The sequence below is a fragment of the Rhinoderma darwinii genome, chromosome 1 (assembly GCF_050947455.1).
Source record: "Rhinoderma darwinii isolate aRhiDar2 chromosome 1, aRhiDar2.hap1, whole genome shotgun sequence".
Taxonomy (NCBI): Eukaryota; Metazoa; Chordata; class Amphibia; order Anura; family Rhinodermatidae; genus Rhinoderma; species Rhinoderma darwinii.
The window spans coordinates 161,526,915-161,542,881 of record NC_134687.1 but is presented as its reverse complement, the minus strand read 5'-3'; the positions used below and the strand labels follow the sequence as shown (position 1 = coordinate 161,542,881).

The 15,967-nt window shown below is 42.7% G+C and overlaps 1 protein-coding gene across 1 annotated transcript in view; it reads left to right on the top strand.

Annotated features, from left to right (window-relative positions):
• The window catches only part of COL25A1 (collagen type XXV alpha 1 chain), a 411,800-nt gene that overhangs the window by 241,464 nt on the left and 154,369 nt on the right, over nucleotides 1-15,967 (top strand). The window contains exons 4-5 of the mRNA XM_075860518.1: nucleotides 1,857-1,864; nucleotides 11,851-11,868. Coding sequence (XP_075716633.1) covers nucleotides 1,857-1,864; nucleotides 11,851-11,868 — 26 coding nt within the window. The remainder of the gene's footprint in view (nucleotides 1-1,856; nucleotides 1,865-11,850; nucleotides 11,869-15,967) is intronic.

Sequence of the window (15,967 nt, the reverse complement as noted above, 5' to 3'; positions counted from 1 at the left end):
ACAAGGTAATACAAACCAAAGAAAAGGTATGTGGGCACATATTTTACTAGACCTACCAAGTGCTGGGACCAGTTTGGTAGGCAAATAGGAGCTGACAGTTTCCCATTAAAGTTTGTTGCCACTGTGTATTTAATGCGTTCAGAGTCAAGGCAAAGATTGCAACATCTGTATGTCTTGTCCATAAGATATTCATTCATATTCCTTTCCATAGAACAGCCTGTATTGGACGAAATGTACTGTATGTAAAACCTCAATGCAATGCCTACATTGTAATAAGATTTATGTCTGGCTATATATATTGGTGGAATAGTTAAAATGTTTAAGATGATGTTGTACAGGCGCCTGCGCTATTTTGAGCGATATGACGTTGTGAGTTGTATATTTTTTCATTCATGGATACTAATGAAAGGTGAGCTCCACAGTGTATTTCTTGCTAAAATGCTGTCAGATCAGCTCATGTCAGATATTCATGGGTATTGCATTAGTAATAGAAAGATAGATAAATATCTCTGTACATTATTTTTTCTGTAATTTTACAGAAAAATGTTGAGAAATCTTTTAGTTCTCATCCGCATTGATGTTTGTGGCAACAGTTAGCAGCTGTTAGGCCCCCTGCTCACGCTGCAGATTTTCTTGCAGAAATTTCTGCGACGGAAAATCAGTTCCGTCTGAATGTAACTTGCAGAAATCCAAGTGCTTGCTGCAGATACAACCACATTCACATTAAGGGTTTGTGCACACAACCTCTTTTCAGGCATAATTGAGGTGTTTTACACATCGAATTACGCCTGAAAAGACGGCTCCATTACGTCGGCAAAAATCTGCCCATTGATGCAATGGGTCTTACGATGTTCTGTGCAGACGAGCTGTCATTTTATGCGTCGCTGTCAAAAGACGGCGAATAAAATTACGGCCGCGTCAAAGATGTGCAGGACACTTCTTGGGACGTAATTGGAGCCGTTTTTCATTGACTCCATTGAAAAACAGCTCCAATTACGTCCATAATGGACGCCACGAAAAACGCGTGCACTTGCAAAAATGTCTGAAATTCAGGAGCTGTTCTCGTCTGAAAACAGCTCTGTAATTTCAGACGTATTTGGCGTTGTCATTTGCACATATCCTATGGGTACTGATTTTCAGATACAGAAACTTTTGCAACGAAATCTGACACGTGTGAATCCATCTTTGGCCCTGTTCACACAGAGTTTTTTTTGCATCTGCCTGCACGCTGTATGCCGCGTTTTTTTTAAAAAACGCCACGAAAAGCGCTTTCTCTGCCTCCCATTGATGTCAATGGGAGGTCAGAGACGTAAACGCCCGAACATAGGACATGTCGCTTCTTTTTCACGCGAGACGGTTTTTCCGCTCTCGGGAAAAAACGCCTACGCCTCCCATTGAAATCAACGGGAGGCATTTTCGGACGTTTTTTGGCGCACTTTCCGACACGGTTTCCGCTTAAAAAAACATGTAAACCTCTGTGTGAACAGGGCCTTTAGCTTGTGTTCCGTCAGGTTTCCATTGCTATTGACAAACAGAATAGCATAGTCTGCTACACCATCATCTGGAGTTTTCATTTAGTTGAATTGACACCTTGACACCTGTGTGATAAGATCCTAACACATATAGATCATAGTATCAATCTAATGGATGTGCCCATAATTTATCATCAGTATGTCTGAGCTGGTCAGATAGATAGATAGATAGATAGATAGATAGATAGATAGATAGATAGATAGATAGATAGATAGATAGATAGATAGAGCAAATAAACAAAGGCAATATTAATTTATTTCAGAATCTGTTATTTCATGTTGCTAACAATTCTTTTCTTTTTTTCTTTCCATGTCTCTTCACAGGACCTCCTGTAAGTACCATTTTCAGTTTTCTTTTTTATCATGAGCTACTTCACGGAATTTTAATTTGCTTTGAAATGTTCTGCCAACGACAATAAATGAATGATAAACTGCTGTTCAGAATACAAAACAGAAGATTGTATTTTAGTGATTCTCAAACATGGAGCATAGCTAGACCAGGACTATATTGGACTTATTTGCAATAATAATTGTTTTGCTTGTTAAAGAATTCACAGGACAAAGATTAATAAGTTTAGTGAATAAATAAAATGTGGATTTTTTTTGTTTAAAACTTTTTCATTTACAATTGGAAAATAGGCATGAAAAATTTGGAACATTTGCAAAATTTGTAAATCAAAAATTATTTTCATATTTATAGAAAACTCAAGTAGAGGTGTAGCAGGGCTCATTTTAGAACTGCATGTCTTTCTAATGCATTTGCATTGCAATGCAAAGTCTGTTGTGATCAACAAAGTCATGTTCTGACCACCAGATGTCACGTGATAATATCATGTGCGGCCATCTAGTAACAGCACATCATTTTAAAAATCTGTAAAAATTCTGTTGGAACTTGTTATAGCTATGTACACATACGGTATAGCAGGCACCAGTTTGCCATGCGGCTTTATGATCTATAGATAGAGTCTTCAACATTTTTCAATTCTGGTGAATTAACAGGCAGTTCATTTTTACTGGTTCATATTGAAATTGACATAGCAGAATTGGAAATAAGAATATGATTCGGAATGATAAGCTTGGCTCTGAGCTTGCTGCCATGCTGTGTGGTTGTAGAATGCTATTAATGCTGATATGTTATTAATATATTTCTCCTATATAATAAATATTAATAAACAGATCAACATTATGCATAACGGATAGTGTGATATATGATTAAGTTATCTTGGTGAAAGAAAATCATGATTTCCATAGCTTCCCTTACAGTTCTCCCTTATCCCCAGCTCTCCACAGGCCTTGAATGGTATACATTATAAGTCCAAATATTTAGGTGGTGTTGCTATAAAGTAGAAATTATTTGGAATTATGTATCTGTGGAGTTACAATTTTTCATTTCCTAAACAAATAACATCATAGCCTATCTAAGGCCTCATGCACACAAACTTATTTTTTTCCTCCCGTAAATACGGGTCCTTGGTCACACGTATTCGACCCGTATTGCACCAGTATTTACGGACCCGTGCCCGTAAATACGGGTCCGATGTCACCAGTATTCCACCCGTATTTACGGTCACGTATTCGCTGCAAAATTGCACTGCACTAATCGGCAGCCCCTTCTCTCTATCAGTGCAGGATACTTTTCCGTAGTAAAAGTAAATTCATACTTACCCGGCCGTTGTCTTGGTGACGTGTCCCTCTTTCGACATCCAGCCCGACCTCCCTGGATGACGCGGCAGTCCATGTGACCGCTGCAGCCTGTGATTGGCTGCAGCGGTCACATGGGCTGAAACGTCATCCCGGGAGGTCGGACTGGAGGAAGAAGCAGGGAGTTCTGGGTAAGTATGAACTTCTATTTTTTTTACACGTTGATCTATATTGTGATCGGAAGTCACTGTCCAGGGTGCTGAAAGAGTTACTGCCGATCGTTTAACTCTTTCAGCACCCTGGACAGTGACTATCCACTGACGTCGCCTAGCAACACACGTAGTCACACGTAAGTAAGGGAGCCCCATAGACTTCTATGGGCCTGCCCGTGCCGTAATTACGGCCTGAAATAGGACATGTTCTATATTTTTCAACGGCACGGGCCCCTTCCCGTTAGCATACGGGGAGGTACCCGCGGCCAATAGAAGTCTATGGGCCCATAATTACGGCCCGTGATTACGGGCGTTTTTACGTTCGTGTGCATGGGGCCTAACAAAAAGATTGATTTTCCAGATTAGTGATGTGAACATAAAGGGCATGTTCAGACGTGGCAGAATTCTGTAGACACTGTCCGCATCAATGGCTGAAATGTGAAGTTAAATGTTGCGGATTTGTCGTTGCGGATTCAGGTGAAGAGTACATCCTGCTCTCTTTTCAAACATTCCATCTCAGTCTGGCTATAGACCTCGAAACACACAGGGCCAGCCAGAATGATGAAATATCCTGTTCGCGAAAGCAATCCGCAACGCGACACACATAACTTCTGTGGATTTCATTGCGTAATTTTGCAACGCCATTGAAGTCAATGGAGAAATTCCGCCACAAGTACGCATCAAGTCCGCAACAGCCAGTGTATGCTGCGGACACCAAATTCCGCACCACAGCCTATGGTCCGCAGCGGAGTTGTCCACAATGTCTGCACTAAGATAACTAAAATGGTGTAGAAACCAATGGACAGACTGACTGCTGCGGATTTTCCACAGCAATTCCGCGACGTGTGAACATGCCCAAATGCAGCAGATTTGTCATTTGTTATAGTCCATGCAGATATTGGAATTTACAGAAGTTGAGCCTACACTATCCTTGCACGCTTACTAACAGACGTAAATAACAGAGTAAGGCTCGGGTCACATCTAGTCAGGTCATTCCCTTGGTCTGCTGCTTCAGAGGAGCAGAACAAGGGAATACCGGTAGCAAACGGACACCACCTGCAGCTGACAGAACTTGTGGACTTTAATGGGTTCCGTCGGCTATCTGTCGGGGTGTCCTTGGTCTTACTGGAAACAATAGCGCCTCATTCTGCGCTATTGTCACCAGTAATCTCGTCCGGATCTGCGACAGGGGTGCCTAACGGAGCCTCCAATGCAGATTTGAAAGACGTCTAACAGGAATAATAACTGCTATGGGGCTCAGCAGTCAAGGGTGTCCACCTTCGCATAGAAGTGACGTACCGCCGTAGAGATTACTGGAGACAATAGTGACCAAGGAACTGAGGGGAAAACACAGGTGATCAAACTAAGTATACATTTTGAATCTCCTGAACTCACTTGCTGCTGAAAGTGGTCATGTTGCTCTATCATCTAAGTTTTGCTATTGTGGCCCCATGTTTACCTGTTATGCCTCTGTCTTACTGCAAGAGCAATAAAGAGAGTGTATTACTTGGCAGGTGTTGGTTGTGTGTTGTGCAGTGGGGATAGGAATCTGCTTTAGTGCAGCATTAGATCTAGTGGCGCTACGAGCAGGAGCTGTGAAGACAGGCCAATAATACCTTGCAGTTTGGCTGGAACATTGACATAAGCGCAGATATTTCCAGCAGTTCTGCACCGCCTGGCTGTCAACGTCCGTTTTTTTTTTAAACAAATGGTCTCTCGGTGCTCTACAGAGACAAGTTAAAAGAAAACAGCGTTCGGTTTTCGATGGTAAGCATTATAAATGTCCAAGCCATCTTTGATCTGACACCTCACAGAGTTTCTAAACTCAGGATTACAGTAAAAAGTGCTTTATAATTTCTAAAACTGGAAATCACGTAAGCATTTTTCTACTTTTTGCATTCTGTTAATTGACCTAAGGGTGACATTTGCACAAGCATGTAAAATAGAGTGATTTAACGGTAAAAGCATCTGCAATAGAGAAGGGTAGATCTCATTATTTATCCCTAAAACGTGCGCGGCTTCAGCCTTTGCTGGGCAATTTGTCAATCTTTTCCATGGTCAGTCACAGAGATTTCATAGATAATTCCCTGTGGGTAGAACATGTAGATAGCTATGAAGTTGGAGATTAATGGTGAAGGCTTGAAGAAAAACTCTTTGATCAGGAGAACTACTTCATGTAGGTTGTTATCTTCATCGGGACTATGGGCAGGGGTAACAGGTGTCGCATTTCTCTACAATGTTAATAGAAAGCATTAGAGAAGTACAACATCCGTGTACTTCAGTCAAAGATATATATGTTAATCGAACTTAAATGCTGATGCACCTTTTAGCAAGGAGTACTTAGGTACAGATACATATCATATTGTAAAACAGGAGGTGACCATATGGGGTTTTCTGTGCTGGTTTAGAAATTGATTTCATCCAAAATGCCACGGACCACATTATACATGAATTTGATGTCTTCTTTGGGTTCTTCTCCTTTTCACTCTTATTCATTTTTCTATTTCCTCTTTTTCGCATAATAATTTTCTGTATGAGATTGCAACATATTAACCATTACAATATCAGTCCTTGTCACCAATGGGGCTCATAATCTAAATTTTCTATCAAAAAAACAGACCCATTTACAATTTATAGAAAGTCAAATAACCTAATCAGTATATTTTTGGAGTTAGGGAGAAAACCGAGGTACTAGGAGCAAACCCACAGAAACATAAGGAGAACATGATAACTCCATGGAGATGTTATCATCGGTCAGATTTCAGTCCAGAACTGCAATGCTACAATGCTAACCACTGAGCCATCTAATATAATTGATATGTTCAATGCTAATATATCTAGCACAGTAAGGCTCTGTTCACACTGGTGTCATGACTTCCGTTCGTTATGTAGCATAGTGTAATGTCCGTGGCTGCGGGCTGTCAGCTCCAATCCCCTCCTGACAACCGCAGCCACGAGTCGGCTAGCGCTGGCCCCAGCCTCCACTCCTCCAGGCGTTGAACATTCTTGCACGTCGGCAGGAGGCACAAGCTGCTGTTCCTCCTACTACACCTCCCGGCAATGTTAATCCTCAGACTACACCTCTTGGCAGTGTTGACCCGCGTGTTTCTTTGCCACTTCCTGACCGCTATGATGGTGAAGCAAGTACCTGTCGTGGATTTCTGAATCAGTGCCAGATTCACTTCAGCCTGTATGCTAGGGCATTTTCGTCTGATGGCGCCAGGGTCGCTTTTATCATCTCTCTCCTCACTGGCAAGGCTCTTGCATGGGCAAACCCTATCTGGGAGAGACAAGGACCAGAGACCCGTGACTTCCCAGCCTCCCTCTGAACTTTTCGCATGGTGTTTGAGGAGCCTGGACGGGTCTCATCTGCAGCGGCCTCCTTGATTAACCTACGTAAGGAGACACCTCCGTGAGTGAGTACGCCACCCACTTCCGCACCCTGGCGGGAGAGCTGTTATGGAACAATGAGGCTCTGGTGGCTGCATTCTGGCATGGACTGGCTTCTAGAATTAAGACGAACTTGCCGCTCAGGATCTGCCGTCTACCCTGGATGACCTCAACCTTCTGTCTGCCCGGATTGATATACGGATCCGAGAACGCCTCCAACAGGTTCGACGGGAGGGAGTTCTTCTCAGTCTGGCTCCTACTTTGCAGCAACCCCTGCTGTCCTCTTAAGGAGTCGGTAATAATAGACCAGTGTAAGTTATTCACCCAGGAGAGACAACGCAGACGCACGTCTGGACTCTGTCTTTATTGCGGCCTCGGTGGCCATCTCGTGCGCCTGTGTCCCCAAAGATCCCAAAACCTAGGGTTGCTAGGAGTGACCACCGTGGGTAAGAATGGACTTCCGTCTAGATTGTCCATACCTGTGACCATAGTGTCTGGTGAGAGAACGCATCAGGTCTGCGTATCTGGACTCTGGATCCGCTGCTAATTTCATCCGTAGAGACCTGGTGGACCTTCTGAAATTACCCACCACCCCTCTGGAGAACCCATTGACAGTTGCTTCAGTAGATGAACTACCTCTGCCAGACCCAGTTATAGCTGTGACCAAGCCGCTGAGGCTCCAAGTGGGAGCCCTTCACTCCGAACTTCTGCCTTTCTATGTGCTATTCAAAGCTGTTAACCCTGTGTTGCTGGGCCTGCCTTGGCTCCGACTGCATGCCCCAGTCCTGGACTGGAATTCTCCAATGGGGCCCTGAGTGTCAAGGTCGTTGCCTGGTGCAGATTCGTTCAGCTCAGCCTTCGCTGCCTCGGTCATTGACAGGATTGCTGAGTCATTATGCTGCATTTTAGGACGTCTTCAGCAAGAGGGAGGCGGAGACATTGCCTCCACATCGGGCGTATGACTGCCCTATCGAACTGATTCCTGGTGCATCCCTTCCCCAGGGTAGGGTATATCCTCTCTCCTTGCCAGAGACTATGTCCATGTCCGCCTATGTGAAAGAGAACTTGGAGAGGGGCTTCATATGAAAGTCTTCCTCCCCGGCAGGAGCCGGGTTCTTCTTTGTCAAAAAGAAAGATGGCTCTCTTCGTCCTTGTATCGAATACCGAGGTCTCAAACAGATCACGGTGAAGAATAAATATCCGTTGCCACTGATCTTTGAACTGTTTGATCGTATACGTGGTGCCAAGATTTTTCTAAACTAGACCTGCGTGGGGCTTACAACCTAGTCCGGATTCAGCAGGGTGATGAATGGAAGACTGCATTTAACACCCGTGATGGACACTATGAGTATCTAGTAATGCCCTTCGGCCGCTGTAATGCTCCCGCGGTCTTCCAGGAGTTTGTGAATGACATTTTCTGTGACCTCCTCTATGTTTGTGTAGTAGTCTACCTTGATGACATCTTGATTTTTTTCTCCAGATCCTATGACGCACCAGAGACATGTCCGTCAAGTTCTGCTACGGTTAAGGGAGAATCGTCTGTACGCCAAGTTGGAGAAGTGCGTGTTTGACAAAGATGTTCTATCCTTCCTGGGCTACATCATCTCGAATCGAGGTCTCGCGATGGATCCTGAGTAGGTAAAGTCTGTTCTGGAATGGCCACACCCTCAAGGATTGAGGGCCATACAGCACTAATTTTTACAGGCAGTTTATTCTAAACTTCTCCTTACTGACTTCTCCCATCTCTAACCTCACTAAGAAGGGTATGAACGCCAAGGTGTGGACTCCTGAGGCAGAGTCCGCATTCAATAGCCTGAAGAGTGCCTTCACGTCAGCCTCTATCCTCCATCATCCGGATGTCTCTCTGCAGGTCTCGTTGGAGGTGGACGCATTCTTTGTCGGTGCTGGTGCACTCCTGTTCCAGAGAGGTCCCAAGGGCAAGTCAAGGATATGTGGATATTTTTCTAAGCTCTTCTCTTCCGCAGAACGCTACTGCTCGATTGGGGATTGGGAGTTACTGGCCATCAAATTGACCCTGGAAGTGTGGAGACATCTACTAGAGGGCACAGCTTATCCGATCCTAATTTTTACAGACCACAAGAATCTGACCTACCTCCAGACGGCCCAATGGCTGAACCCTCATCAGGCCAGGTAGTCACTGTTCTTTACAAGGTTCGAGTTTGAGCTCCATTATCGCCCGGCCGACTAGAATGTGAGGGCTGATGAGTCCACAGAATATTATTGATCCATCTTGCATTATCTCTGTCAATCCCCTGCAAGTTGGGGACATTCCTCCAGGGAGGACTTTTGTGCGCCTGGCTGATCGTGGAAGAATCCTCCGCTGGGGACACTCCTCTAGGCTGGCAGGTCACGCGGGGGTCCGTAAGACACGAAATCTGATTGCTCGTCATTTCTGGTGGCCCACGCTGCCCAAGGACATTATGGACTTAGTTTCTTCCTGTTCTGTATGTGCTGCCAACAAGGCCGCTCACTCCAGACCTGCTGGTCTGCTCCAGCCATTGCCTGTGCCCAATGCTCCCTGGATGCATATAGCTATGGACTTTATTACGAACCTGCCTCTCTCTGCTGGATGCAGTGCTGTCTGGATGGTGGTGGATCGATTTTTGAAGATGGCCCACTTCGTTCCTCTGACCAGTCTTCCTTCTGCTCCTCAGCTGGCCAAGCTGTTCATCCAACACATCTTTCACCTGCACGGCTTGCCACAGCATATTGTGTCTGATTGGGGGGTTCAGTTTACCTCGAAGTTCTGGAGAGCCCTCTGCGGACTCCTCGGTGTGAAGTTTAACTTTTCATCAGCCTACCATCCTCACTCCAATGGTCAGGTCGAGAGGATAAATCAGATTTTGGAGAACTACCTACGCCACTTCATTTCCAAGCGGCATGATGACTGGGTACAGTTGCTCCCATGGGCTGAGTTCTCCTACAATAATCACACCAGCGAGTCTACAAGGAATACACCGTTCTTAATTGTTTATGGCCAGCATCCACGAATTCCGCTCCCGGTGCCCGATACTTCCGAGTTTACAGCGACTCACTCCGCTTTTAGAGACTTCCTACGGATCTGTCAGTAGACTCGATACTCCATCCTAATGGCAGTCGGCCACATGAAGCGGAAGGCTGACACAAGAAGAAGGGAACCTCCTCAATTTCTTCGTGGCACGAGGGTCTGGCTGTCTTCCAGGAATATCCGGTGCCATCGTGCAAATTTGCTCCCAGGTTTCTCGGACCCTTCGAGATCCTACAACAGATCAACCCTGTCGCCTATAAGCTTTGGCTGCCTCCTACCCTCAAGATCCCCAACTCCTTTCATGTCTCCCTCCTGAAGCCGCTGGTTCTGAACTGCTACACCAAGACTCCTAACCCTGTGGTTGCCGCCAGCGGCCCTTCAGACACCTTTGAGGTTCAGGAGATCCTGGACACCAAAAAAGTGAGAGTAAAGACCTTTTATTTGGTGGATTGGAGGGGGTTTGGTCCTGAAGAAAGGTCTTGGGAGCCAGAGGAGAACCTCAATGCTCCTACTCTTCTGAAGAAATTTCTCTCTCGCTCTGGTCCCAAGAAGAGGGGGCGTAAGAGGGGGGATACTGTAATGTCCGTGGCTGCGGGCTGTCAGCTCCAATCCCCTCCTGACAGCCGCAGCCACGAGTCGGCAAGCGCTGGCCCCAGCCTCCTCCTCAGGAGACGCCAGCGCTCGCTTCCACTCACCTCTGCCGGATCCCGTAGGGTGCGCGCGCACGCTCATGCCCGCACTTAAAGTGGCAGTACGCGTACCGGACTTATGATGAACTTTGACCAGTGAGTACCCTGGATTATAAGAGGGGTCCAGCCCCCTGATTCTATGCCTGAGCGTTGTTCATGTTTCCCAGTTTGTCTATGTGATGGCCTCCTGGTGTGTTTCCTGTTTCCTGTTCCTGTTCCTTGCATTCCATACCATCCTGGTCGAGCACTGTGCTATGCCAAAGTCGTGTCGTGCTGTATTCCACGTCTGACCTGCTTCACCTCGCCTGACGTCTACCTGCTGCCTAGTTCTAGCCGAGCCTGCCCTGCTGCTGTCGGTACTGCTCAGTGGGTCCACAGACCCTTCGTGACACATAGCATCTATACTGGATTCATTTTGGCGCGGGTCACATTAACTTGCAATGGGGTCCATCGGGTGTCTTTTGGGTTTCTGATATCTCTCATGTCAAAAATAGTGAAAGTACTGATTACATTTGCATCGTGGTTTTCATTTTTATAGGATGCAGGACAGATATGACTGGTCTGTTATGAGTCATCATGATCCATTTTTCTTCCCTTTATTGACTTAAAATGGGTATTTTCTTTTTACTGGATAAAATACTTCAGCATATTGCACTATTCTGGCTGTCAAAATGCAATGGAAACCTGATGGAAAAGAACTAACACAAGTGTGAACAGAGCCTTATACAGATAATTTTATCATATTCATTTATTTGCCCGCCCTGCTATACCTACCGAAAACTCAGGTAAAATCTGTACTCTTTCTACTTCCTTTTCTTCCACATCTTCTTTATAGTAATATATGTATCAATTATATCCGGCAGTAGGATCCAGATAATTTGATCATTCATATAGCTCAACTTGCCCTGCTAGACCCACAGAGAACTCAGTTCAACACTGTGCTCTTAGCTCATCTGACACTTCCCCATCCTAAAGTGCCTTGTAGTATATCTTTTTATATTATCCATCCATGGATAATAATTGCACTCAACGATGAATACCCTCCAGGCTGAATTGGTTTGTATTTTGCATATAATATAGTGTTTAAAAAAACTTTCGTAAGTATATAGCAGTGGTCCTTGAACAGTATCTTTGTAGTGATGTTCTCGAAAATCTTTAAATAAAATATCTATTTATATCTTTAAATAAATATCTTTTGTTTTGAGATATTCAGAGAAATGTTGATACAACTACTTTATACAAAGTATCTAAATATTTAGTAGACTGTTTATAGTTCTTTTAAATATTTGTTTTTCTTTTCTTTGTTATTTTATATTATAAGAAATTGTAATAACTTTCTAATATTTATCACTTTACAGGGTCAACCTGGGTCACAGGTAAGTAAGACCAATTATTTTTGTATTTCTTGATGTTGGAATTTTAGTGAATTCAGCAGTTGCTGCATCTTAAAACAAGGTCAGCTGCTCCTTTTAAACCAGTTTGTTTCTAAGAGAATTTTCTAAATTGTTTTGTTCTGCTGATCAAGAGGAATACACAAGAAAACCACATTGAACCTTCTGGCAATTCAAGCTCAAAATAGGAAGAAAAATTCTGCCCAGCTCCATATCAGATTAACTCAAAGGATTGTTTCATGATTTTTTCTAGTAGTAAGCCTTTGTTAGACAAATGTTTGTAATGTCTTTAACATTTATGTAGACATTTCTCAAATTTTCCTTCGAAGGGCCTTCAATTCCTTACATGAAGAAAACTACCTTCAAACATTTTTTTAAACTAACTATATACTGTGTGTATTGAGTCTAGAATAGTACCCAATGTTCAAGGTGTAGTATGTTGGGAATTTTAATAGTTACACATGTATCTAGTTTATCTAATGTCCTTTTTAAAGATGTCAACTTTTTAATTTGCATGTGTAGTAATCTGGCTTACTTCTTGGTTATTTGTATTTTTAGCATCAGATTTTGTTCTAGAATTCACCTAAGCTCAATTGAAGTAGACATATGCAGGACACTCCTCAGATAAATGACTTTTTTTTTACCTTTATTGTTATTTCTAAAACACATCAATATAATAGTAAAGTAAATGAATAGGCAGGAGTTTTCACTGTAGTTTATAGTTTATCATTAGGTCACTGGTTTGACAACATGCAGAACATAGGCTTGTCATATGAATTGCACTTAGTTTCCTAAAGACTTAGCTACTTTGCAGTTGTCTGTCCTGATACATAAATGCCATTTTGAGTTACAGGTGTTTTTTAATGGTGTTCTAGTTAGGACTACATGACAGATTATCTAGTGACAGTGAGCAGGAAAACCTGTTGCCGAGCTTTTCCTATGCTTCGATTTAACATTGTGCCATTCTATAGGGGGTTAGAAGGGTGCAGCATGAAGCAACCACTTCTTGAACGGCAGAGCAGTATACTATATCACGACTATGTGACAGTCATGGTCAATGTTACGGATAACAATGGTTGTTTTGTCCCAAGCCCCAAACCCATTAAAATTGTCAAGATGAAAATAATAAGGGTGGGCACCCATATTTTATTGTATCTGGCATTATTAGTTCTGTCTAACTGTAAAGAATACAGCTTGTGTCCAAAGGGAGTCTTAGACATTAGAATTTTGTATGCCCAGATATTTGTAACTGTGGGATTCAGTAAGAATAACAGAAAACTCGAGGCTAATCTCAATGTAATTATTCGATGCTGGCAGATGCATGTTCCAGTACATTCTGGGCATCATAGGTATAAATGATAATATTGTTTTTACTCAGTGTTAGAAATATAAAGAAAAGCGTCTTTCTGCAGAGAAACAATAATTTCCAATGAAAAAACAAAATTATAATTGTGGATTGCTCGCAGCTTTACAAAGTAAAACATCATAACATGTCAGTACATTTTGGCATAATTTCTCAGTTCTTAAAATGACACTTATTTGTCTCCATGACAGCATGCGTTCTCAGAGGACAGATCTTATTTTAAACAATATTGAACTTATCTATAATTAAATATAAACTTCAAATTGTTTACAGTACTACTCCCCATGCTGCCTTATAATATCCACAATACAAACCAGTTGGGACTCTAAGTGCCGCCATTCAGGCTCAGTGCACGCGGTTGTACCTATTTATGCTGTGGTGGCAGCATTGCATACCAACTCTGCAGCATGTTTCTCTCTCAACCATCTAAGCATCTGCCAAAAATTTTTGAGGTAATACGGGAATACGGGTCATTTGCAGGCTTCAAAATTAACCCAACCAAAAGCGAGCTTTTGGGATTAACACCACACAATCATACAACAGATACCAACCTCCAACACCTGGGGATTAAGATTGCGAAAGCGCAGATAACATATTTGGGGATCCGGATTGGGCGAACCCCGGGAACCTTATACCACCTGAATTATGAACCCATCTTCCGCAAAATAAAGCTAGAACTGCAAAGGTGGAACGCATTACCGCTCTCCATGTTTGGCAGATGTCATCTGGTCAAGATGATATCATTTGCTAGACTATTGTACCCACTACAAACATTACCTATTCTACTGAAACATAAGGATGTTAAAGACTTTAACTCCGCTATAACAAAATTTATATGGTCAAATAAGCGACCCAGAATAGCGCTAGTTAAATTACAGGGATATCATTGGCAGGGGGGAGTTAACATTCCACATTTGAGAGGTTATAATATTGCTAGCCTTTTCAGACATGTTCTAGACTGGATACACGAAACGAACCACTATTCCAACCAGGGACTGGAGTCAGCACTAGCGGGAGAATGTGATCTCCGAGTTTTACTACACACAAAACTTGTGTTCCTCCCACAACATGTTAAATCTTCCGACATATTACGAGACACAATAATGTGCTGGAAGGAGGTGAGGAAGAAACAGGGCTTATCTTTCCAATTGTCAAAATATTTGCCGTTATGGTCACAACATACAATTCCCGGCTGGGAGAACCAGTAGTTTGTTTACTACCTGGAAGCAAAATGGGATAATCACAGTAAAACACATACTCCATGCAACAGAACCGAGATTAAAGAAGTTGCCAGAACTAGTGAGTGAATTTGGGATCCAGCCAACACACTTTCTCCAATACATGCAAGTTAGATCCTTCTGTGCACAAATAGTAGGTAATTTGGAGAGAGAAATTGTAGAAAACAAATTCGATGAATTAGTAGGTGAAGAACCACATAGGAAGTCCCTATCAGATTTATATAGGGCAATGAAAGATATTTACGTACAAATAGAACCAAGAAATCAATTCCCTTATTGGAGACGCATTTTCAAAACAGCAGATGTTAAAGCGCAGATACTAGAGGGATGGAAAGCAGTGAGGAAGCATGTTATTAATGAAGTGTGGAGGGAGACGCAGTTTAAATTGATGCACGCGCCATTTACGCTTTTAACATTCCGCCTAGTGGTGGAGAACCAGACCGAATACATTCATGCCCGAAATGTGCCCAACCACATACTGATTTGTATCATGGCATTTGGTTATGCCCAGTTACACAAAGATACTGGACAGAGATACTAGCATATGTTGCGAAATTATGGGACAGATCCATGCCACTGACACCCACACTTCTTATATTTTAATCCACAGCGTCAATACATGCTGAGGAGGAAGGGACCTTTACACATATACCCCCGCTAGTACACATAATACTACTTATTGCAAAAAGATGTATACTGAAAAACTGGCTGGAAGCTACCGCACCGACACTAGATCAACTGGTTCAGCAATTGAAAAAATGTTTACACTCAGACAGGATTGATGTAATAACACACAAAGAAACAAAAACTGCAGGCTTTTTCAAAAAATGGAAACCGTTCTTGTTACAAATGTGTGATCTAGATATTGCGACAGTGATGGCGGGGTTTCAACAGACAAAATGGTACCTCACAGAAGATCTGAGCTGAAGGTCAGAGTAACGAGACACTAGGTAGAAAGACATAGGAAGTGGAGAAATACGATATGATAACAAGAGAGAATAATGAGAGGTTGAAAAACAAAAAAGACTGCCAATGTTGTTGTGTTACTTGTTAACAAATTTTATTGGAAAACATGCATCAGAAACTAATATGTAAAAGTCATTGTAACGGGATGATATTTCAACAAATACAAAGTTATGTATATTACTGGACTTTCACCAAGATATGGGCAATGTCATACTTGGTTTCTTGTAACTGTAAAAGAATGAAAAAAAAAAAAATTAATAAAACTCAATAAAAAATGTTTAAAAAAAAACCAAAAAAAAAACATACTCCCACCAATTTGACATGTTAAACACCCTGAAATCGAGACGAATATATTTTGCCTACACAAATACATTGTAGCAAACTATCAGGACAGGAGAGATGCTGCTGACATATTTAGCGCACAGAGTATTGCCTAGAGTGGATACAATTGTAGAAAACTCTCAGTAGCTGGCTGTGTTCACATCAGCGTTGGTTTGTGTCGAGGATTTCCGTCTGA